This window comes from Chiloscyllium punctatum, chromosome 39 (genome assembly GCF_047496795.1).
Source record: "Chiloscyllium punctatum isolate Juve2018m chromosome 39, sChiPun1.3, whole genome shotgun sequence".
NCBI classification, from domain to species: Eukaryota; Metazoa; Chordata; class Chondrichthyes; order Orectolobiformes; family Hemiscylliidae; genus Chiloscyllium; species Chiloscyllium punctatum.
Window position 1 is genome coordinate 36050544 of NC_092777.1, and position 24794 is coordinate 36075337.

The window sequence follows — 24794 nt, forward strand, 5'->3', positions numbered from 1 at the left end:
TGTCTTCATGCCTGACTATTTACATCAGGAAGCAAGGCAAGACAGAGATTTCTTACCTGCAAGTTCTAAATGAAGTGGCAATGTGCTCAAAGACCAGACAAGGCAGAGGTGTTGACAGCAGGCAAGGAAGCACAAAGCAAGTGTGCATTAATAAAGGAAGCTAAGAGCCTTGGGATGGGTCCATGAGGTGGTTTTGTCCCTGTACATAATGCAATCTGCCAGGGCATTACAATGTAGGGTGTCAGTATGCTTCAAAATGCAGTGCTGAAAAGCTGAGTCCTGAGGTAGTTCAAGATCTGCCATGATAATGCAAGGAGGCTGGTGGTTTGCCAAAGCCAACTTCCTAAGATGAAAGGTGGAAGCAATTGCTACCCATATGGTGTACCACAAAAGAATAATGGCCAACATAGAAGCTTAGAGAAGACATTGGTTAGCTGCAACCATCAGGTAACCAAGGCCCCAGGTGACTGGGGATTGGCACCATTTAGCTTTTCACTGGTACCTGGGAGAATTGTAAACCGCATTTGATTGAGGCAAAACTAGCCAATAATGAGATGCTGATGCATGCAAATAAGGTTCTTGACACATACTAACAAGATTCTTATGTAGTCATTGAAACCTTAAGAGGGAAATCAGACATTTTTCTCTGTGTCAAAATTTCATTTCTTATTCTTGCTACATTCTTCCAAATTTCTCGCCATTACCCATGCCACTCAAAAGCTAGAATAATTGTGCTGCTAGATTCCTCTGTACCTGAGAGTTCTCAGTTTTTATTCCATTTGTATAATAGGCAATTTTTCTATTCTTCCTGCAGAATGGGCAAGTTCAGATTTTACCACCTTATACTTTATACATTACGATGGCACTGGAGATAAGTTCTCTTTGAAATCAGGACTTTGCATATCCACCCAAATAGGAGTTATTCTGTTGTTTGCTTTAATTTTGTCTGGTACAGGCAAGTGCTGTTATAAAGCTAGAGTTGTCATAGTTCTAGCAAATCATAGGACTACTCTCTCATTACAGGGAGATGTCTGGGGGTAGTTTAACCTCAGGCATGATAACCTCAGCTGGAGTGGGAATGGTATGCGTGCTGATGACATCACTCTGCATTGTAAACCAGCCACCCAGCTAACTGAGCTAACCATAGGAGTCAGTTAGGAAAGACCAAATCATGTTTCAGACAATACCGTAAATCACATATTTTAAGTTAGAAGCAGTTATATAAATATATGATTAATTTTGTTTTTAACAGGTACACATAATTTACAGGCATAATTGTTGGCATTTTTAAAATTCACACATGGGACATTGGCATCAGTAGCTCGGCCAGCTTTTATTACCCATTCCAAGTTGCCCTGGAGAACATGATGGTGAGCTGCCTTCAAGAACTACTGCAGTCCATGTGCTGGAGCCTTTAGGTAGGGAATTTCAGGATTTTGAATCAGCAACAGTGCAGTAACAATGATATATTTCGGAACCAGGATGGTGAAAGGCTTGAAGGAAATTTACAGATGGTGCTGTTCCCAGGTTTCTGATGTTCTTTTCCTTCTAGATGAAAGTGGTTGTGGCTTTGGAAGGTGCTGTCTAAAGATCTTTGCTGAATTTCTGCTACTGAACATACATGGTGCAGGGAATGGATGCCTGTGGTTGTGGTGCCAATCAAGTAAGCTGTTTTCTCCTGGATGTTGTCAAGCTTTTTGAGTGTTGTTGGAGCTGCCCCCATCCAGGCAAGTGGGAAGTATTCCATCACACTCATGGCTTGTCCCTTGTAAATGGTGGACAAGCTTAAGGGAATCATAAGATGAGTTACTCACTGCAGTGTTCCTAGCCTCTGACCTGCTCTTTTAGCCATTATATTTATGTGGTGAGTCCAGTGAATTTTCCTCAATGGTAACTCCCAGGATGCTGATCATGATGGATTCAGTGATATTAACACTATTGAATGGCAAGGGGTGTTGGTTAGATTATCTCTTATTGGAACAGATCATTGCCCAGCATTTGAGTGGTGGGAATATGACTTCCCACTTGTCAGCCCCTGGTCTTGTTGCATTTGAGCATGGACTGCTTAAATATCTGAAGAGTTGCAAATTGTGCTGAACATTGTGAAATCATCAGCGAGCATCCCTATTTCTGACCTTATCACTGAGGGAAGGTCATTTATGAAGCAGCTGAAGATAGTTGGGCCTAGTTCACTGCTCTGAGGAACTCCTGCAGAGATGTCCAGGAGTTGAAATAACTGACCTCCAACAGCCACAGCCACTTTCCTATGTGCCAGATATGACTCCAATCAGCAGGAAGTTTATCCCTTGATACACATTGATTCCAATTGTGCTAAGGCTCCTTAATGACACTTTTGGTCAAGGGCTTCCAAGGGCTTCACTCACCTCGCCTCTGGAATTCAGTTCTTTTTTTTTCTATGTTTTGAACCAATACTATAATAACATCAGGAGCTGAGTGACCCTGGAGGAACCCAAACTGGGTGTCACTGAGCTGGTTATTGTGAGCAGGTGCTGCTTGATCACACCTTCCATCATTTCCATCATGATCGAAGAAGACTGATGGGGTGGTAACTGGGTGGGTTGGATTTGTCCTGCTTTTTGTGTACAGGATATACCTGGACAATTTGCTACATTTTCTGGTAGATGCCAATGTTGTGACTGTACTAGAAGAGCTTGGCTAGAGGAGTGTAAGTTCAGTGCTATTGCCAGAATGTTGTCACTGCCCAATACCTTTGCAGTATCCAGTGTCTCTAACTATTCCGTGATATCATAGGGAATGGATCAAATTGGCTCAAGACTGGCATTTGTGATGGATCAATCACTCAGCACTTCTGGTCTAAGATTTCTGCGAATGCATCAGCCTTATCTTTTACACTGATGTACTGGGCTCTTCCATCATTGAAGGTGGGGATATTTGTGGATCAAGTATAATTTGTGCCCTTGGCATCCTCAATGCTTCCTCCAAGAGATGTTTAACATGGAGGAGTATTGATTCATCAGCCGAGGGAGGATAGTATGTGATAATCAGCAGGAGCTTTCCTTGCTCACATTTAACCTGATGCCATGAGACTTCATGGGGCTCAGAATCAATGTTGAGGACTCCTGAGTAGTTCCCTCCTGACTGTATACCACCGTGCGACTACCTCTATTGGGTCTGTCTTGCCAGTGGGACAGGACATATCCAGGGATGGTAATAGTGGTGTCTGGGACATTGTCTGGGAAGGTATGATTCCGTGAATATGACTATGTCAGGCTATTGCTTAACTTATCTTTGAGACAGCTTTCCAAATTTGACCTAGCCCCTAGATGTTAACAGGGGGTTGCAGCATTGACAGGGTTATTTCTACTGTTGTCTTCCTATTGCCAGATGATCTGCCCGCTTTCGTTTTTTTGTTAACACACCATAGCAAATGATACAATTGAATGGCTTGCTCGACCATTTCAAAGGGCAGTTGTGAGTTTGGAGTCACATGTAGGTCAGAACAGGTGAGGATGTCTGATTTTGTTCCCTGGTAAGCTAGTAAGCTAGACATTATAAGCTAGATGTGTTTTTCTGACAATGGTTTCTTGATCATCAGTAGATTTTTGTAGTTTTTTAGTGGTTGTGGATAATAGCAAAGAAATTCTAGCGATGAAATCTTTAATATCTGTTAAAACTTCTGGCTCTATGCTCACTATATCACATGTTAGATTAGTTTCCCCACTGTGTGGAAACAGGCCCTTTGGCCCAACAAGTCCACACTGACCTTCCAAAGAGTAACCCACCCAGACCCATTTCCCTACATTTACCCCTGACTAATGCACCTAACACTTTTGGCAATTTAGCATGGCCAGTTCACCTGACCAGCACATCTTTGGATTGTGGAGGAAACCCACGCAGACATGGGGAGAATGTGCAAACTCCACACAGATAGTCTCTTGAAGAAGGGATCGAACCCAGGTCCCTGTGAGGCAGCAGTGAGCCACCATGCCGTCCGTATATGGCAATGGAGATTCGTTAAACATATGACCTACAGAACATCTGTATGGTATAGTTCAGCCTAATTGCAAAATGTTATCATTTTGACGTTTTCCTCTCATTCAACCAAAGAGAGACTAATTGTAGTCTGATAGAATATTTTACTTAAATACAATGAATTAGTTTCATGATCCAGCACAAAAATGGTGGAATTCAAAGGAAGAAAACTGCTTCAAATCCAATACACCATCGATTGTATTAAGAAAATAAATACTTGATTGTATCTTTAACAAATTGCATATGGAATTGACACTTTCGTAGTTCTGTATGAACATTGCTGCTCTCTGAGCTTTCCAGAAAGAGGAAAAAGACATCCTTTTCAACAAATAAGAAATTGTGTGTGGGAGTACAAAGGGAGGCCTAAGAAGGTAACACAGTAGTATTTTAAATTATGTCATTTAACATAAGTACATTTTAAATACTATGATTTGATTAGCTCTTATCTGTGGTCTCTGACAATGCATTAATTTTAATCATGCTCTTTGACATGGATTCTGCTACTGATTTGTGAAGTAGCAGCAGGTCCTTATCACTGTGGCAATTAGAGCATATGCTGGATCAGGTGTCCTACATGTCAGTTTTCCACGTTCCTAGAAATACATCAGATATGCTGATTAAAAAGAAAGAAATTGTTCAGGTTAACCAAATCTATTATATATGAAATGTTAAAATAAATGACACTTGTACTTGCAGCTATTATGAACAAAACATTGTCGAGGAATTATGTCTATGTAATGTGAACCCACACTCCTGATGTGAACCCTCACTTCAGCAGTGACATGCAGATACATTGGAAATTAATGCCACTTTATGTAATTCATTTAATGTGATATTTGCTGATTGCAGATTGAATTTTCAGTATGTTTTGTGACCAGCTCCATTGGCCCTAAGTCAGACCTGTAGAAAAAGTCCAACTTTTTTTTAACATGTGGTTTAATCTTATTGTTTATCTATTAAAATTCGTTTTCTGAAAAAAAATACTTCTACTGTAAGAAGACAGAGGGTGGTGATTGATGGGAAATATTCATTGTGGAGTTTAGTTACTCGTGATGTACTGCAAGGATCTGTTTTGGGACCACTGGTGTTTGTCATTTTTATAAATGACCTGGGTGAGGACGTAGAAGGATGGTTTAGTAAATTTGTGGATGGCACCAAAGTTGGTGGAGTTGTAGACAGTGCGGAAGGATGTCGCAGGTTTCAGAGGGACATAGATAAGCTGCAGAGCTGGGCTGAGAGGTGGCAATTGGAGTTTAATGTGGAAACGTGTGAGGTGATTCACTTTGGAAGGAGTAACAGAAATACAAAAAACTGGGCTAGTGGTAAGGCTCTTGGTAGTGTGGATGAGCAGAGAGATCTCTGTGTCTATGTGCATAGATCCCTGAAAGTTGCTACCCAAGTTGATAGGGTTTTAAGAAGGTGTACAGTGTGTTAGCTTTTATTGGTAAAGAGATTGAGTCCTAGAGCCATGAGGTCAAGTTGCAGCTGTACAAAACTCTGGTGCGGCCTCGCTTGGAGTATTGCGTACAGTTCTGGTTGCCGCATTACAGGAAGGATTTGGAAGCATTGGAGATGAGATTTACCAAGATGTTGCATGGTATGGAGGGAAGATCTTATGAGGAAAAGCTGAGGGCCTTGAGGCTGTTTTTGTTAGAGAGAAGAAGGTTAATAAGTGACTTAATAGAGGGATACAAGAAGATCAGAGGATTAGAGAGGGTGGACAATGAGAGCCTATTTCCTCAGATGGTGATAGCTAATACAAGAGGACATAGCTTTAAATTGAGGGGTGATAGATAAATTACAGATGTCAGAGATAGGTTCTTTACTCAGAGAGTGGTAAGGGCGTGGAATGCCCTGCCTGCAGCAGTTGGACTTGCCAACATTCAGGGCATTTCGATGGTCATTGGATGAACATATGGATGATAATGGAATAGTGTAGGTAAGGTGAGCTTTAGATTGGTTTCACTGATTGGCACAACATCAAGGGCTGAAGGGCCTGTACAATGCGTAATGTTCTCTGTTCTATATTCTACTGCTGCAGGAAAGAATTGAAACCTCAGGTAGTGAAAGAAACAATGTATATCCGATGTCAAAGCAGCTGAATGTCAGTAAATCAGGGTGCGTTTGGGCAGATAAAATCTGAAGTTATATTTTCTAACTCTACCCCTGCCTCAGTTGAACTATTGATAAAATCTTCATTCAATCTTTTGTTATCTCCAGACATAGTCTTTTGGCCATCCGTCCATTTTCAATGCTCATAAAATTCAACTCACCCCAACCTCTGCTACCTATATCCATACTCGCAACAGCTCTCAGTCACCTATTATGTCTGTGCTCATTATCCTACACAGACTCATGGCCAGAAATTGTTTTAAAACTATCCCTCAAATGATCAACACTCTCCATGGGTTTGTCTCCTCCAGCTCTACTCAGTTCTAGATTTCTGCACTCCTCCGACTCCAACATCTTGCACACTCCCCACATTACTCTATTATTAATAGCCATACCTTCAGCTAAGAGCTGCAGACCCTGCAATTTCCTACCTAAAACTCTTCCTCCTTCAAGACATTCCTTAAAATCCAACTCCACAATCAAGTGTTTTGTCATCTATCTTAATATCATTTCATGTGGCATGAGTCAATATTTTCCAACAATGCTCACTTTATGGACACTTTGCTATATTAAAAGAGCTATTTAAACGCAATTTGTTGTTCTGACCATATGTAGCTTATACTCAAAGTAGGAAATTGTGAAACAAATAAATAAAGTGTTTATTATTAATATATCAGAATGCGAAGCAAATAAACATATTTTATATTTATTAATGTTTCCTTTAACATTATTGCATCATTTCAATTATTATAGGCATTTTCTTCTAATTTTCATTTCTAGATTTTTATTAGCTTCTGGACGAATCATTGCAAGGAAAAAAATGTTATTTCTTATAGAAGACAGTCTGCAGGGTAATAGTACAGCAGCATTGTTTAATGTTTTAATTTTTTCAGCCTGCTGTTTTCTTTTCAGTTATTTATTTTCACTGGAGCATGCTTTGTGGCTTAGATAGACTTGACACATTCACAGTGTTAATCCAAAATTTCAATAGGCTCATATTTTCTTGCGTAAAATGAGTAAACATTTCTCAATAAGTTTAAGCATTGATTAAAAATTATTAAAAACTTACTGAAAGCTCCACGATAGAAAATTTATCCTGTAAACTTATTGTGCTTCATTCAATTAACTGAGTTTGACTAATTAAAGTTGGTTCTTAAGGAGGAATTTGTATTCTCAGAAGTATTTCAGCTTTTTGACATATGAATGAATTTAGGAAAATGGGTTGGGTATCTGGGCATTTTCAATCACTTGAGTGTTCCATCATAATATACAGGAGCTTTAGCAGCTCACTAAGCCCAATCACATTACAGGTCCACGTGTTATGACCCCAGCTAATAGTAATGTTTGACAAATCAAATCCCAGAGTGAAAGTTGGCTTGGTAGGTCTTGAATTTTATTTTTCTTTTGTTTACAATAGAAATTGGTCATTGAATACATTCACAAGAGGCAGTCAATGTATTTTTAACAAAAGAAAAGAAAGTTAAGAAAAACACAAATTACACCACACCACAGAAGAACTAATGGAATAATTTAATTACAGACCTCAGCGAAAACAATTAATTCCTTTTATCTCAGCAATAACCTTACAGACATTTAAACCTCAGTGAACAGTCACCCCTAGCTCCACACTAAGTTTCTTGCTCAGCTTACATGGCTGTGATCAGATTATTTTTGACATATATCTTCACCTATTTAGATGCTATTTTCTTCATGTAATTCAGGTAGTTCTTCAGGTAAGACCTTTAAAACAAGTGGATAACTCAACTCACTATTACTTAACATGGGTTATCTAATCATATATCTTAAACAGTCTTGTAGGATATGTTTCTCTTTGACAACCTTCTGCTTGTAAACATTGCTACCCACTGAATCCTCAGCTATTCAGGACCTGTCCCCAGCTCTTAGTGTATCTCTGTTGTTATGGACCTTTTCTTTCCATATGAACTTGTTTTTGCCAACCCCACTCTTTCCAGCCTCTCAAATCATGTCTTGCTAGTCATTTCGTTAAAATAACATGACTTCCTGAAAATAATGTTTTGAACCCACTATTCAAAATGAATCTCTGACCATTAAAACAGCAAATCGGACCTCAACAGAACTGGAAATTAAAATCCATGGTATGCCTTTGTACATAAAGCACAGAATGTTAACATATAGGTACAGCAAATAATGAAGAAGGCAAATGCAATGACAGCCTTTATTGCAAGGGGATTGGAGTATAAAAGTAGGGATTTCTTGCTATAATTGTACAGGCCACTGAGACACACCTAGAGTACTATGAAGAGGTTTGTTCATCCTAATTAAGGAGGCATATATTTGTATTGAAAGAATTTCAAACAGGTTCTCTAACTGAGGAAATTAGGGCTTCGGATCTTGAGGAAAGGTTGATCAGGTTGAACTGAAATTTGTTGAAGTTTAGAAGAATCTTATTGAAACATGGTTGTTTTGAAAATTTCAAATGAGCCTTTCTTCGATCAGACAAAGTAGATAATGATGCTTAAGTCATTTTCTGTCTCCTGTTCTCTCAGAAGCATTGAATTACCAAACCTTTAGAAGAACCCATTGCGTTGTCCAAGGGTTAATCAAATTCTAAATGTCTCACTTTGTGATTGATACTGGGATAAAACAACAAGAACCAGCCCAACATAAGAAATGGTTGTCGGCTGTGACACCTTGAAAGGAATTTTAAAAACTTAATTTAGGGGTTTTATTTTCCCTTGCTACAGATTTTAAACTGGAAATGTTATTTTAAGTTTGTTTCTTAAAAATTTTCAATATCAGAACTGCATGGTATTGACATTATGCTTCAATGATTAACAAGGGCTTTTGTTTCATGGCCACATTACTTCAATTGCCAGGCAAGGACAGACACAAAGGTACAGAGAGTTTGAATTCACTATTAAGATACTAGAGATGAATTAATCAAGTGTAACATGGTTAGAAACTCTCTTTTCAGTTTGAACCCAAGACTTATAACTAATCACAAATTTGACTTCACTATGGCTTTGGTTCTAAATTGTCATAAATTATCAACATTCCTAAGTTTGACAATTTTGCAGATCCTAGTTAAACTCACAGGATGCATGAAATATTGATGTCTCTTCCAACTAACATCAGCTGCTGTTCACTAATCCTTTACAGATCTTGGAATTCACTTCAGGTTTATATAGTAGTGTGTGATTCTTTTTGTGCCCTGTATGTATTATACACTATATAACAGCAATTCCTACCTGTATAAGACTGCAAGTATCCCATTAGGGAATCATTTAGCAGAACATTTCAAGAAACCAAAATATTTTTATATGTTTGCAAATGTCTGGGAGAGAAGGAGATGACATTTTCTGGAATTGTTGGTATTTATGGTTACCTAATCCCAGCTGCATGAAATTTTTGTTTCATTTTCCCATTCAATTTACCTTGGATGAATGTGCCGTGAAGTTAGCGTTAACATTTTTCATCATACACATTCATGTTTGCAAGCTGCGTCAGGAAGGAGATTTTTTTTTGCATATCACTGCAACTTTATAAGTACTGGTTGCTAGGCAACTGCGATACTATTTTGGGCCGTCAAACTGAGAGGCTTGATAAACATTTTTTTTTATGTGGCATTTGAATATTATGGGAAGAGAAAATTGGAACAGTAGAATGCGTAGAATTTAGTTCAACATTGCAAGTTAACGTATGTTGTTGGATGGTTACAAGTTTAAGACCAGGGACTGAAGGACATTTACTATAATCAGTGTGAGTTTTGATGGGTTCATCTGGGGGCTTTGAGCAGAATGTTTAAATGAAATATCTAGCATTGCTCGGGAGCATGGGATAAAACCTGTCAGAACTGCTCATGTTCCATGCAAATCATGCCTTTGTCAGTCATGTGGGGAGGAACAAAAAACTTATGACCTAGATCAGTCCCCCATAGGGAACTGAAAGGAAACTGGTTTCTTTCTAAATATCAGTCTATAAAGATCATCTTTTGTTTTTATCATTATGTTACTGAGAAAAATCTAACCATTAAGGCTTTTATCGCTTGCTTTTTCCCCACTTTATGGAGCTCTAATAGGCCACCTTCTTGTATTTTTCATCTGTAACTTCTTTTGGGCTACACGATTTGCTCATGATTTATCTGGCAGTCATCACTGAATTCCAATCCTAGAGCTGATGAGAATATATATGTCAGAACAATGAAAAGGACCCTCACAGATTCAGAAAGTTGCTGAATTGGTCCTGGGCCGCTATTTGGTGAGATTATCTTAGTTGATACATCAGTGAGGTTTCGCAGTTGGCCTCCATATTAAACCAGGCAAAAGACCTTCCCAGTGTTCACTATCAATCCAGCACACACCATGATCACTTAGCTTCCTCAAGATTGCTAAATGGTCTCTTGATAGGATTTTGTCCATTTACCAGCCAGTTGTGTTTTCAACACTCTCCAATGCTAAAAAAAAAGACAGAGGGTTGTCTCAAGGTACTTCAGTTCAATTTAAGACTGTTGACCATGTATGCCACCTGTAGACTGATTTTCTTACTGACTGGTCAAGCATGATAGGCCTCATTAGCACAATGCTTTCCACCATTCTTCACCATGGTCTGTTAATGATAATGATCTAACAATCTCATTCATCAATGATTGATTTACTCTATGGGTTAGCTTCTATGAAGAATTGATACGCATTACAAGTTCTAAAGCAGATATTTCAATAAACTAGTTTCTAAGTGTGCAGGGTGTAAATCAACAGCAGACCAACTGCCAGGTAGAGTCGCAACATTGTTTATACACAACACACAAAGTCCTTAATAGCGAACACACTTAAAGATGCACATACAATAGGGAATTGTTTGGTTCAGCCTGAGACATCATATAGAAAACACCAATATGAAAATTCAGTATCATACTGACCTAAGCTGCCAACAATTGCACCCTATGTATCAGAGGAAAGAAGGAATCAGCACTTAGCCATTGTGCTAAGTGCTTAGTAATTACTGAGTAGAGCATGATAATCGTATAATCAGTGTTTTTTTTTTAATGGACTCAATATGAAAATGTTCAAAGGGGTTTAGGTAAACTTCTTTGGTGTATAAATTGTCATTAAAGTGGCATTGTTATGGCTTTGGAAGGCATCTGGAATAAGTATTTGACACATAAGTCCATAATTTTGCATTACTGTACCACAGCTAATGCCTCATTCTCGACATTTCTCTATGTTCCCATATTGACCACATTAGAAATTTACTTTAGTAACCGTAAGCTCTTGAAGTTGTGGAAGGTGTTACACAAATGCAGCTTCTATTTTTTCATTTTTGTCATTTACATCCATTTACCCTTCTAGTATTTTCCTGCAGTGCCACAACTTCATTTGACAATAACATAGAACATCTTTTATTGTCACCTGTATTTAATAGAAAATGCAGTGAAAAGGGTGTACATAGTGGAGATCTCAGGGTTGCAGCTGATTGTACAAAGTTTCTGAGACATTTGGAATATGGAGAGTTCTTAGGCTGTAGGACTATCATCAGTCTTAACAGGGGAGCTAACGTCCTAATGGTATTAATCCAGAGATCCAAGTAATATTTCTGGGACTCAAGTTCAAAACCTGCCATGGCAGAGGGTGGAATTTGGATTTAATTTGAAAAATAATCTGTAAATAAGAGTCTAATGATAACCATGGATGCATTGCCGATTGTCAAGAAAAACCCATCTGGTTCATTAATGCCTTTTAGGGAAGGAAATTCCTCACCTGGGGTACCTTCTATGTGGCTCCAGATCCACAGCAATGTGGTTGACTCTCAACTGCCCCGGTACAGTACTCATTCGTGCTTTTCATAAGATTTTGGCACCACCTTCCCTTTTTCATAGTAACTTAGTGTGATGATCTTGCAGTTACACAGATTTTTTCTTCCATAAGATCGCTGTCGGGATCTTGTTTAGCATGGGGACTTGTTGTGACATTCATTGTATTCTTTCCTCACAGGGCTGGTTGCTGAAGTCACAATGCTGTCTGTCTGACAGTAATCTTCTGTAACACTGCTATTTCTCTGCATTGACGCACTACTGCATTTTCATTGTGTCCTGTTTTTCACAGCAATTTTCATACAACACTTTTATTTCCTACAGTAATATGTCCTGTCTTTCCAGTTTCTCACAGGTGTTGACTCTGATCATAGCTCTGCACCAATTTGGCAAAATGCTATTAGGGATTCATCACAACAGTCTGGTTTCTTAATTCAATTGTGATAATCGCAGTGGTCCTGTCCTTCATTCCCTGCTACATTTCAGTCCCATACAAAGGTTCACCACAAGGCTCTTGTTTCTCATACTGAGTTATAGTTTCTCTGAGATTTACCTCCCGGCTCTTGTTATTGCCAGGCTTGTCACGTTGCTTCTAGTCTCACTGAGAGATTCATTGCTCTGCTTTTGTTTTACACCACAAGGATTCAAAGTGACCCGGTTTCACAAATGACTGAGGATTACCAAGGTGCCGTTGGTCTTTTTATAAATTATATAATTCCGTAGGGCCATTTGCAAAGTACAAATGAAAGAACAAAGCATAGTGTAAGTGTAAGTGACTCACATCATTAGCTACATTGCATGACATTTTCCTGTGAGTTTTGCGTTGACCCTTGCCAAAACAATGCACAGATCATTATCAGAAGTTTGCTTGATTAAACTCCATGGAGATTGCAGGTTTTCTGAATTAACCCTTTTTTTGATCAATCCTGCAACCTAAGCCCATTTACGCTACAATTGTCATTGAGTGTTGCCCATATATCTTTTGCAAAAATTGGATGTATTTTCTTCTTCTGATAGAATAAAAACCTTTGTGCAAACTCACTTCAAGATTCATCGTTATTGTGAAACAAAATGAAGAACTCAGCACACATTCCATAGAATTACAAGCTAAATGCTATCAATTGACATAAATATAAAATTCTTTTTCACCAAATTCCGAGCAATTCGAATATGATAAATTTCTGTTACATACACTCAGTTTTCAAAATTTTGTTTTAAATATTAACAACATTGATCTGAATACAACAACATATGAGTAACTGATATGTGTACATTTGTGAATCCACAGGGAATTCAGTAACTTGGCTGCGGAGGAGGGAGCAGGAATTGAGCAAGTTAGTAAGCAGGTTTGAATTAAGGTTCCATGTATCAAAGATTTGTACCTGTCGACTTTCCATTTATAAGAACATAAGCAGTATACGAAAGTTCTGATCTAATTGACTGCCTTGTTATTCAAAGGTTTGTCTACCTGCCTATCTGGACATTCTGATCGAACAATGAATGCAGTTTTCATTAATGATATCAAAAAATATAAAATTCCAGCTTAGCTGTAAACTGGCAACAAAGCAATATCCTTTCATTGTTCCACACTTGTTCAATGTAAAATTGTTTATTTATTTTAGCAACCAAGTATCAATTTATGAAAGTGATGTAATTATCTTCCCTTTAAATAGGTGAAAAGTGGTAAAGTGTTGTTTCTGCTCAACGCATGAAAATTGTGTCTGCGCTATTCCATGCAATTGTCCCAACAAATCTAGGAAGATGCATTGCACTATTAAATAATTGACAGTTTGCAGCTACTGTTTCTTCTTTGTAATAAGCTAATCAAGTTAAATGCTTCCATTTCACAAACATGTTACTTCAGATAAGATACCTGGTGTCTACATTGTAAGAGAACTGATGTTTATTTCAGAAAAAGCTCAATGTGGGATAAACTGTTAAGTTGTTAATAATTAGTCACAGTAAAGTATATTTTTCAGTTATTTGTGCCAAGTATTTTGGCAGCAGTAATGGAAGTTATGATTTCCGTGAGACACAAAATTATCTTAATCTTATATAGTTAGTGCTGGCTACTGGAAAAATAGCGATAGAAAATGGTAATATTGAGTTATCCCCAGCCTTATATTTACAATTGAAAACTTGCTTTTCAAAACTATAGCCTACAACACAAAGTTATTAAAATCATACTCATTAATTATTTGCCTCATTTGAATTAATTACATGGAAATGTGTAAGTGGAAAGAAATAACACTCAAAGGCTCTGCAAAAACACAGTAACTGAGACCCAATTCAAACTGACCGGCTATTGAAAAGAGGCTCTCCATGGTCAACCACCGTGATGCCATCAGAAAAACCAAAAAGCAGGATAGTTAACTCTTTTTCCCTTTGTACTTTGAACTCTGATCCTCAGACCTTGTTCCCATTTGCTATATTTTCCATCCATGATATATGTGTGTGCTTGGATTTTAAGGGGGCATTATTTTATACAAATAATCTGTTTTTACCATATGTTAGAAGTAAATTTGTTATAATAAATAACTTTATTTCTTGTTCATTGATGAGACCTCATGAGTTTATTTTACCTTCAATCCATCCTTGAGATTAAATTCACATTTGGAATGACCCATGGAATAGCGGGACTTAATTTCCAGTATATTTTCCCCATTCGAATTGTGACAAATGAATGCCGGGAATTGTGAGGTGATCTATTTTGGTGGGAAGAGCATGGAGCTTTAGTATAAAATAAAGGGTGCCAGGCCGGAAAGGATTTGTAGGAGCAGAGAGACCTGGGTATATCTGCATAAGTGAATAAATGGCTTACGGTAATAGGACAGGATCTAGTGATAAATGAATAAACTATACAGTATTCTAAGCTTTACATGGTCATCCTGAACATGTATAAGATGTTAGTTGGATATTGGCTGGAAAGTAGTGTACATTTCTGGGTCCCACTCTTTAGGAAGCATGTGAAAACATTGGAGAGAGTGAAGAAGTGGTTTATGAGAATGGTTCCAGTGATGAGAAATTCAGCTATGAAGTTAGATTAGGGAAGGTGAGACAGTCTTGCTTGCGAAAGGGAAGGCTAAGGAGAGATTTGGTAGAAGTTTACAAAATCATGAGGAGACTGGATAGAGTTGATTAGGAGAAACTGTTCCTTCTTTTAATGGATCAAGAACAAGGTGACATTGATTTAAGTTAACTTGCAAAAGAAGCAAATGTGATATGAGAATAACTTTTTCACCCAGTGAGGGGTTAGGATCTGGAAAAACACTGCTTGCAAATGTGATGGAGATTATTCAATTGAAACATTGGGGAGGACACTAGATTATTATTTAAACATAAACAATGTTCAGGATTACAGGGAAAAGACAGGAGAATGCAAGTAACCAGAATACTCATTCAGTCACCTGGTGAGGACATGATGAGCCAAACAGCCTCATTCTGTACAGTATTAACTCTGCCATCATCAAAAATTATTATATTCTGTAATTTTTAATATTTAAGTGTTGAGTGTTTCAATATTACTGAAAAAACATATGCATTTAATAGGAAGGCTTGAACAAAAGTTATATGTCTGAACGTGTACCACATGATATAGTTTCAAAACTGTACGCATTTGTTAGAATTAATTACTGCCAGTGTAAATGTTTACAGTTATAGTTTGACCCAAGTTTTTATTCAGCATAATGATAATAAAATCTTATGTTTATATTATTCCTTTAATGTAGTAAAACGTTGAAGGGAGCTCTTATCAAAATAAAACTTGGTACAAAGGCCCATAAGTTGATGTTAGGATAGATGATGAAAATGAGGCAAGTTTTTTTTAAAAAAGTTTAAGAAGGAATAAGAAATGATGAGGCAGAAATATGGATAAGGTAATTCCAGAGTTTCAAGCCTTGCTCCTTGCTGACAATAATAGAGCAGCTGAAATTGAGAGTGCTCAAAAGAATAGAATTAAAGCAGTAGAATTATCTGGAAGGATGGAGGAGAGAGAAAGGAGCCCAAGGATCAATTGTAAAACAGGAATCAGAATTCCAAAATTGAGGCATTGCTTAACCAGAGACCAATAAAGATCAGAGACCGCAGGGATACAGGCTGGGAAAGACATGGTTACTCTTCTGTAAGGTCATGGTTCTGAAAGGGTTAATGTTGGAGACTGCGTTAACCTTCACCCAATCTGATATTATAATAACAGCTGAGTAGGAATAAGGTAGAACATCTTTGGATCTTGTGGAATGCAGTCTGAGATCCACAAGTGGTTTTATCATTTTAGTAACTATGCCTAACAAGGTATTATTAATTGTATCTAATTGCTACTATGCAGTAAACTATATTGTGTTAAGACAACACCGTTTCCTTTTGAACACTCAGGAATGGTTTATCGCCTACTGCTATAAATTAAATAGAGTGTGCGACACAGTCAAGGAAGGAGAAATGGTGGCACAAATAGCATGAAAATAAACAGCAAAGTTCTGGGTGACTTCAACTGTACAGATAGTAGGATGTTAGAGGCTAGCCAGGTGTACATTGGAGTAGTCAAGCCTCGAGATAGCTTGGATGATGGTTTCAGGAGAAGAGGGATAAGGTGGTTGAGAATAGGTTGTTGCTATCAAAATGGAAATAGATAGATTTAGTGACTGCACAAGTACATGGTTGGAAGCTTATCTTGGGGTCAGATATGACAATATGTTGGGAATAGCCTGTTTGTGCCTTAAACAGTAGCCAGTGGGAAGATGGAGTCAATGGTCAGGAAATGGAGTTTATGGTTTGAACCAAAAACAATGGCTTCTGTCTTTCCAACATTTAGATGGAAGGCATTTCTGCTTATTCCAGAATATATGTTAATCAAGCAATTTGATAGTGTACAGATGGCAAAGGAGTTACAAGAGGCAGAATTGAAGTCAAGCTAAGTGTTGTTAGTATATTTAGAAAATAATTCATGTCACCAAGGAGCAGCTTCCAGGTGAAAAATAGGGGGAGGCAGCAAGGATAGACCCTTAAGAGAAACCAGGTGAAAATATATGAGTGAATCAAAGTAAACCATTGGACGTGATCTATGGCTATGATTCAATAGATAAAAACATTACAATCAATGGTAGTTTGATGACAGAGGACATAAAAGTTGCTTTAGCCTCAGAAGGCTCCAGTCTTATTAGAGAGAGATGACTGATGATGGTTTAATTTGAGGGTCACCACTCCTCAGGAAAGGAAAGAGGTCGAAAAGGAGAGACCTTCATGATAACCTCAACTAGTGCAGGAATCAAATCCACATTATTGGTGTTACTCTATATTACAAACCAGCCATCCAGACAACTGAGCTACCTAATCCCCTATTTATTGGAGGAGAATAGAGTATTCAACAATATCAAAAGTTGCAGGTATAGCAAGAAGAATGAGAATAAGACTATTGTTCGTCTTTTATATTTACAGCACATGGCTTTAATATGTGCTGCTGTAGTACCTTGGTGCAGAAATTTGACTGCAGGAACTCAAACATCTCCTCATAAAGATGACAATGGATTTGAGAGGTGGCAAATGTTTGAGGACTTTTGAGGGTAAAGAGATTTTGAAGACTTGGCGTTAGTTTGCAAATACAGTTGGGATCTCGGATTTTTTTAAAAAGAAGGGTGATGATGAAAAATTTGATAAAGGAGAGTACAGTGGCAAGAACATAGAAATATTAACAATATCAGCAAATACTGAACCTAGAAAGGTAAGTTGAAGGATTGGTTGAAATATGATTGTCTGAACAGGAGGAGAGTCTGGTGGACCATTTGTTCTTGAAGAGCGAAAAACAGTAGATGGAATAGAATCTAGGGACAAGTGTAAGTCCAGGGCACTGGAGGTAACTTTAGGATGTAGTTTGGCCAGAGAAGGAAGTGGCAGAGGCAGATGAGCTAAATGGCTTTTGATTTTGTGACTCAAAAGGCTATGAGCTTCCTTCACTTGATGGAAGTTAGAATGGAGAGGATGAGAAATGGTGGTTTATAAAGATAGTTTATTGGGAGAATAAGTCACATATGCCTAGATGATCTTTGAAGAGTGAGCAGTTTCAGTGATGGAGAGCAGGACCTTATGATGCTCCGTATGATTAAGTCAGATTGGACTATAGATATTTACACCAATTGACCACCAAAGACATTCAAATCTGCCTTGGACATAAGGCAGCCGAGATGTGGAGTTTATTCCAAGGAAATGACAAGGATTAGAAGTAATGGAATAAGGCATTAGAGGTGGTGGAATGGGAGTTATTCAGTAAATTAATAGCTGCAGAAGTATCATAGAGTCATAGAGTCATACATCAAGGAAACACACCCTTTGGTGCAACCAGTCCATGCTGAACATAATCCAAAACTAAACTAGTGACACCTGCCTGCTCCTGGCCCATATCTCTCCAAACCTTTCCTGTTCATGATGACTTATGGGCCAAGAAAATTGGCAGAGTGCAGAGGTAAGTAACTTGAAGAAGAGGTTTTATTTCCAAGGTAGAAACATAAAAAAAGTGGGTTTGAGACAGAAAGGAGTATTTTGGTGGAAAGTGATGCAAGGAAAGAATCCAAAATTGCCTCACCAGTGACAATAATGATAGGGGTACTGCAACTGCATGTCATGATCAAAGGGGTAGCCATTTATGTGGGTAAGAGAGTTCATATCAAAGGAAAGAATTAGGGAGGAAAGAATAGTAGTAATATTAGGAGAGGGAGAAAAGGTTTAAGAAGGCTATTGAAGTCGCTGTAGATGTGTAGTCAATCAGATATTGAAAGAGGATGATGTTGTTCAATTGCCAAGACACCAGAGATTATAAATGGGTAAAGTATTGATGCCTGCATCTCCAATAGCATAAATATTTCCTGTAGCTATATTAATGCAGCTATTGGTGGGGCCTCTCTAAGAAACCACATAACAACAAAATAGCCACTGGTGTCTGAGGATGAATCTCCTACTGATCAATGCTGATAAATCTAAAAGTTGAAATAATTATGTACCATTGTTTCAATTATTAAACTGAAAACTAAGAAACATTTGAGAAACATCGATATTTCCTATTCATTTAAATTGTTTTTAAAGACCAATATATTACATAATGTAAATTAATTAGTTCCTAGCACCATTGCTTCAGCCCTCAATATGATAGAACCCTTGGTGTAATTCGACAGAGAGGCAGTTTGAAAATGTGTTTTATGTCCTTGAGGGACAGCTTCTTCTGTTTAATCTTCTCCAGAAGAATTGTGACAGCTCGTTGAAATAGACTGAAGCTGTAGGGCGGATGGATGATGTTGGCAATCTCCTCAGTATTTTTTTCAAATGTGGACATTGAAGTGCATATGATTGATGGATGAAGATGTTTCATCCAAAGGATATTCCTGATGTAATATAGCACCGAGCCAGTCCTCTCACAATCCCAGACCTCCCTGTCTCACACCCCACCCACACCCCTTTTAAAGCATTCAGTTTTGCTAGACAGATCCAAGATAATGAACAAGTGTAATGATAGCTGAAAAACACCCTCACAAATCTCTGCAGCCATGTTCATTAGATAACATCTGAAGGTGGTAAGAGTAAGAAAAATGATGGGAGTGGGCAGCACGGTGACTCAGTGGTTAGCACTGCTGCCTTGCAGGGCCAGGGACCTGGGTTCAATTCCACCTTCGGGCAACTGTCCGTGTGGAGTTTGCACATTCTCCTTGCATCTGTGCAGGTTTCATCTGGGTACTCCACTTTCCTCTCACAGTCTAAAAATGTGCAGGTTAAGGTAAATTGGCCATGCTAAATTGCCCACAGTATCCAGGGATGTGCAGGCTAAATGGGTTAGCCATGGAAACTGCAAGGTTACAGGGATAGGGTTGCTCTGGGTGGAACGCTGTTCAGAGGGTCAGTGTAGACCCGATGGTCCAAATGGCCTGCTTCCACACCGTAGGGATTCCATGGAGTTATTGCATGTGTGGGTTTTTTGGAGGTAATATTTAGATATGCAATGTAAGTTTAAAAATTCATAGATCATACTAAACTCAAGGGAGTTGAGGAACTACAGGAGAAAATGCAAGTTGGCTGAACCGTGGCAATGAATTTTAAAACCAATTTGTATTATATTTTAGGTAATGGAAGAAGAAATAGATGATGGATAAATGTTATTAAGCTGGGTACAAGAGAGACCATTTAGAAATGACAGATTTTCCTGGATAGACTTTTCTGAGTCTCAATCTGAGTGCACATGTGACATGGTATAGCTGAAATGTGTTTTTAATTGCATTCCAATAATGAATTTTGGTGTCACTGACATCATAAAAATACATTTTTTTTAATTAAAGTCCAACCAACTCCCTACCACTTTACAGACATCTCCTTTCCCCTACAATGTTCCCAGTACATTCTGGCACTCTTCTGATACAGTTTGCCTTCCAGCCCATTGCCACATTGAACCATTCACATTGACCTACACATTGCTGAACCCAATGTGGCCTGACCATGTTGGCAAATGGAATATGAATGAGATCTTAATTGGCACCATTTCTACCAATAATTAACCTTACTTAGCTGACCAATTTTCCCCACTCATATAATCTATTGATATCCATCTGCACACTCCTTATATCTTCACAATATAGATTCTTGCCAATTGTTGTGCCTTCAACTCATTTATTATCTATGTCTTCACGCCCATCTGGATCCAGACAATTGTCATCCTATCATCCATCAGTTTGCTTAGTACCACTTCCTGGAGATTCTAATTTTGTGAAGTTACTCATTCCTTCCACCATCTGATTTGTAACAATTTCTGGAGTGATTTTGTACCCTCTAGAATGAGGACAGAAGAAAAACATCTGTTTATTTCTTCTTACCCTTTTCCATTTTCAATCACCCTGTCAAAACACCTGCTACAGCTTTCTGCTACTCATAGTTGTTTCATCCTGATTAACCATTTAGTCATTGTCTACCATCTCCACTCTCTCCCATACTCAATGCCTCCTGCTTTTGCTATCCTCTCTTTGTTTCACAGCGGTGCTCCACAGTTACCTGATGAAGGTACAGCGCTCTGAAAGCTAGTAATTCTAAATAAACCTTTTGGGCTATAACCCAGTGTTGTGTGATTTTGTTTTTAGTCAGAAATTACTGACATTGTGAAGCTGTGATGGTGGTATTGAGAAAATTTTGAACTGACACTTCTTGCAATAGTTCAAGGGGTATTAAAAATCCCAAAAATGAGAAAACCGATCAACATTCCTCCCTTAACCAATCATTGTCCCAGTAATGTTTAGGTAGACTTACATTCAGCAAAATTGCTGTTGTGTTCATCTATAATATTTATCCCTCAATTGCTGTCCTTTAAACAAATTATATGATCATTTATGTCACTGTTTGTGGGAGCTTACTGAGTGCAAATTGGTTTCTATGTTTCTTGCATTACTATTACGATAAGTCAAGAAGATACTTTTTTGGATGAAAATCCATTTAGGAGTCTCTGAAGTTGTGAAAAGCAGTATATAAATACAACAATTGCTTTTAAAGCACTTAACTGCATATGGAAACATCTTGAGACTTTTCGAGAGGTACGGTGAAGTACTGTACAAATGTAAATCTATCAGCCTGAGATTCAAACTTTAATCTTTCTTTACCTTAATTCTTAGTTTGAACTCATTTTTCTATTAATTTCTCATTCACTTCTCGCTATTTGTCTATGACCCATTTTCAGAAATTATATTTTTGTTTCTTCTTCAATAAACTTGTTCGAAATTTGGCAGGATCTTAAAATGGCTCCTCATTCAATATCCATATTTCAGTAGTTTAAACAGTGTGCTGATTGGAAATAAAATCTTTAAAATTTAATACTCCCATACACTTTGGACTAAAGGTGCACTTTTAGCCTTTTCACCCCTGCTTTCATATATACTGCGAAGCTTTCACTGTGACAAATTCACATCAGGGCAGAAAATAACTACAGGTTCAACTTTCAAAAAAGAAAGGAAAATCCCATAAAAATGTCTCTTATGCATGTGGCAGAAATTGTGTTATGCTTCAGGGTATCCATTTATCACCACCTGGATTATTCACCTTGACCAGTCACATTTCAGGGGTTATATTTCTACAGTCCCCACAGGATTGACTGCCAAGCTATGTGTGCTGATCGAACCTTCCAGTGCTTTCTTAACCAGTGAATGGAGAGTTGACTGAAGTACAAAGAGATAGCCAAGTGCTTCTGTCAGCTGGTGAACACTTAACTCAGAATGGAGTTTATTGAAGACTGACTGCAGCTATTATTAAATTGCTTCCAGTCCCACTTTCAAATTTAAATTCTGTCGTTAAAATGCAAGGCTTTATCACCTGCTGTCTATCCAGTCAAACTAAAGCAACTGGTATTCATTCTGATTTATAAAGCAAACAGTTTTTAATATATCACGTAATATCATCTCACGTCTCACAGCAACAGAAATAATGGGTTTTCTATTCAGATTGAAGCCTGGTTTTCCATGTGCGTGCATCCATTCCATGTTTGGTAATGTAGTGTGGTCGATGATTGACAGTGGATGTGTTGAGAGATGGTGTGAGCTGGAAGCTTGTGTCTGTGGAAGATTGCGCTGTTTACTGTACAATGTCTTTAAGCTATTTAAGAAGCGTCCTTTATTCACCAGACTGTATGTGAGCCCAAAACCTGCTATAGGAAAGTCATGTTCAAAAAATAATCTCATTATATTTAACAGCAGGTAGGCATTGTAAAATCCTCTGTAGCTTCTCTTGATTTGAATTTCATTGTAAAGGATGTGAGATGGCAAAAACTGGTGTCGGAAATGTAAACTGAAAGACATTGGATGTGGTAACTAATTTGCATTGGTGCCATTCATGAGTTACTGGCCTGTCATTCTGAGTGGTGAGTTTTCCATACACCATTAGCTGCCCAATTTAATTCTTTCTGCACAATATATGAATTTAATATTTTAATTGTTTTCAATTTTTAAAAAAATTGTAGCACAATGATGCCACCTAGGGGCTGTTGCATTAGAAATATTTTCACTGTCCTGTATTACCATGAAATGTTTAGTGGAAATGTAATGCTTTAAATAGCACAATATATTTGTCACTATCACTGACCAACAGCAGATAAAGTGAGATTCTGATAGTTTAAAATGTATGTAGGTTTTAAATTGTTGCCAGAAATTCTCAGCCACCTTGGCAATTTTTTTCAGGGATGAAAAGAAATCTATCCAGAATTTAAACTGTTAATAGACTGTGTAGATATTTCTAGGGTAAATTAAAGGTCATGGTATATCTAATACTTATAATTTGAAGCATCTGAACCACAATAAAGGATTGTGATACCTTGCAACCAGATGTTCTAATGATAATGTGAAAATTATATACTGAATTTTAATTTCCCTCGATGACTGAAGCATTACAATGAACACAGTCATCCACCTATATAGTAATTTGATCTGCTATGAGTTTTCCCCTTTGTGCAACAGTTCAAACATATGGGTCTGTATGGGAGAGCAGGAATGAACGTGGAGAGCATGGAATTTCCTGACACTGGCCAGTATTTTGCTTCCCAGCCATGCTTCCAACTCCAGACCATTATCTATGAGTGGTGGAAAGCTTGTTAACTCAATTATCTGGCTAATAAGGCCACTTTACAGTCAACCTTCTGTGGGGTTAGTAGTATGGCAGATGCCTGGAAGCAACATCCCAGTGGTAGACCAGTGGGCTAGATGCCAAGATAGCTTTTATGCCCACCACAACCAAACCCCACCCTTCCACAGATGCAGCTGACATATTTACTTGGTCTTCCAGCTAAGGGCATTTCTTTTTGGTTCTGTATGATTCTTGGGAAGCTTGACAGTGTAAATACAGAGAAGTTGTTTCCCTTTGCAGGAAAATCTAGGATCAGACAGCATAATCTCAGAGGTTCAGGGATTGCACTTTTAAAACAGGGATGAGGAGAAAGTTCAACTCTGAGGGATCTGAATCTGCAGAATTCTTTACTGCAGTGGACTGATGAAGCTGGGACATTAAGTATAATCAAGGCTGAAATAGACAGATTTTTACTTAGCAAGGGAAGCAAGGGATATAGGGAAAAGGCAGGAGATTGGAGTCGAAAATTACTGAATCAGCAATGATCTCATTGAATGGCAGAGCAGACTCCATGGACTGAATGCTCCTGTGTATTATGGTCTTACTAAGAAATGGTGGAGCCCTGGTTTTTCATTCTTACCTGAAACTGTAGGCCACAGCTCCTTTAGTGCTAGAGAGCTTCTCATTGACCATCCGGCTTCTAAAGCCACCCACCTTCCTTAATTGGACAGCCAGCACACCCTCTGGTCATTAATTTACCAATACCAAAAAAAAAAATCACTGTCAGGTAAGTATTCCTGACATGGTGCGGTTTGGGTCCTGAATTTGAACTCTAGCTCAGGGTCTTGGCCCCTAATCAGAAACTCTGCCCACGGAATCAACAGGACGTAAGTGATATTTAATGCAACTTTATAAGAACAGGAGTAAACTTCTGGACCCTTAACACTGTTCTGCCATTCAGTGCCAGCATGAACTCCATGTTAACTCAATCGTTTCTTCAAGGTTCTTCTTGGTCTTAGCCTACAACATTATGAAAATGTTTCAAATCTGCAAATAACTGATAAATTACATCAGATGGCAACAGTTAATGCAAATCCAAATTGTTTGAGTTGTTTTCATATTCTAAACATGATCTTGTATCATTTAAATGACAAAACATACAAAAAGACCAACTAGTAATATATTTCCTGTTCATGAACATTTTTTGTTAAATTATGCCTTATTATTTGGGACAGGAAATGGAAGAAATTTCACATGATCAAAGGAAAAAGGCCAAAGAAGAGAAGGAATCTGTTGACAAGACAAAAGTGGTAAGAAT

At 38.0% G+C, this 24794-nt stretch overlaps 1 protein-coding gene across 6 annotated transcripts in view; it reads left to right on the forward strand.

Annotated features, from left to right (window-relative positions):
• The window catches only part of tnrc6c1 (trinucleotide repeat containing adaptor 6C1), a 716497-nt gene that overhangs the window by 116656 nt on the left and 575047 nt on the right, over positions 1-24794 (forward strand). For all 6 annotated transcript variants that reach the window (XM_072558458.1, XM_072558456.1, XM_072558461.1 and 3 more), the window contains exon 4: positions 24712-24786. In XM_072558458.1, coding sequence (XP_072414559.1) covers positions 24715-24786 — 72 coding nt within the window. In that variant the 5' untranslated portion in view covers positions 24712-24714. The remainder of the gene's footprint in view (positions 1-24711; positions 24787-24794) is intronic.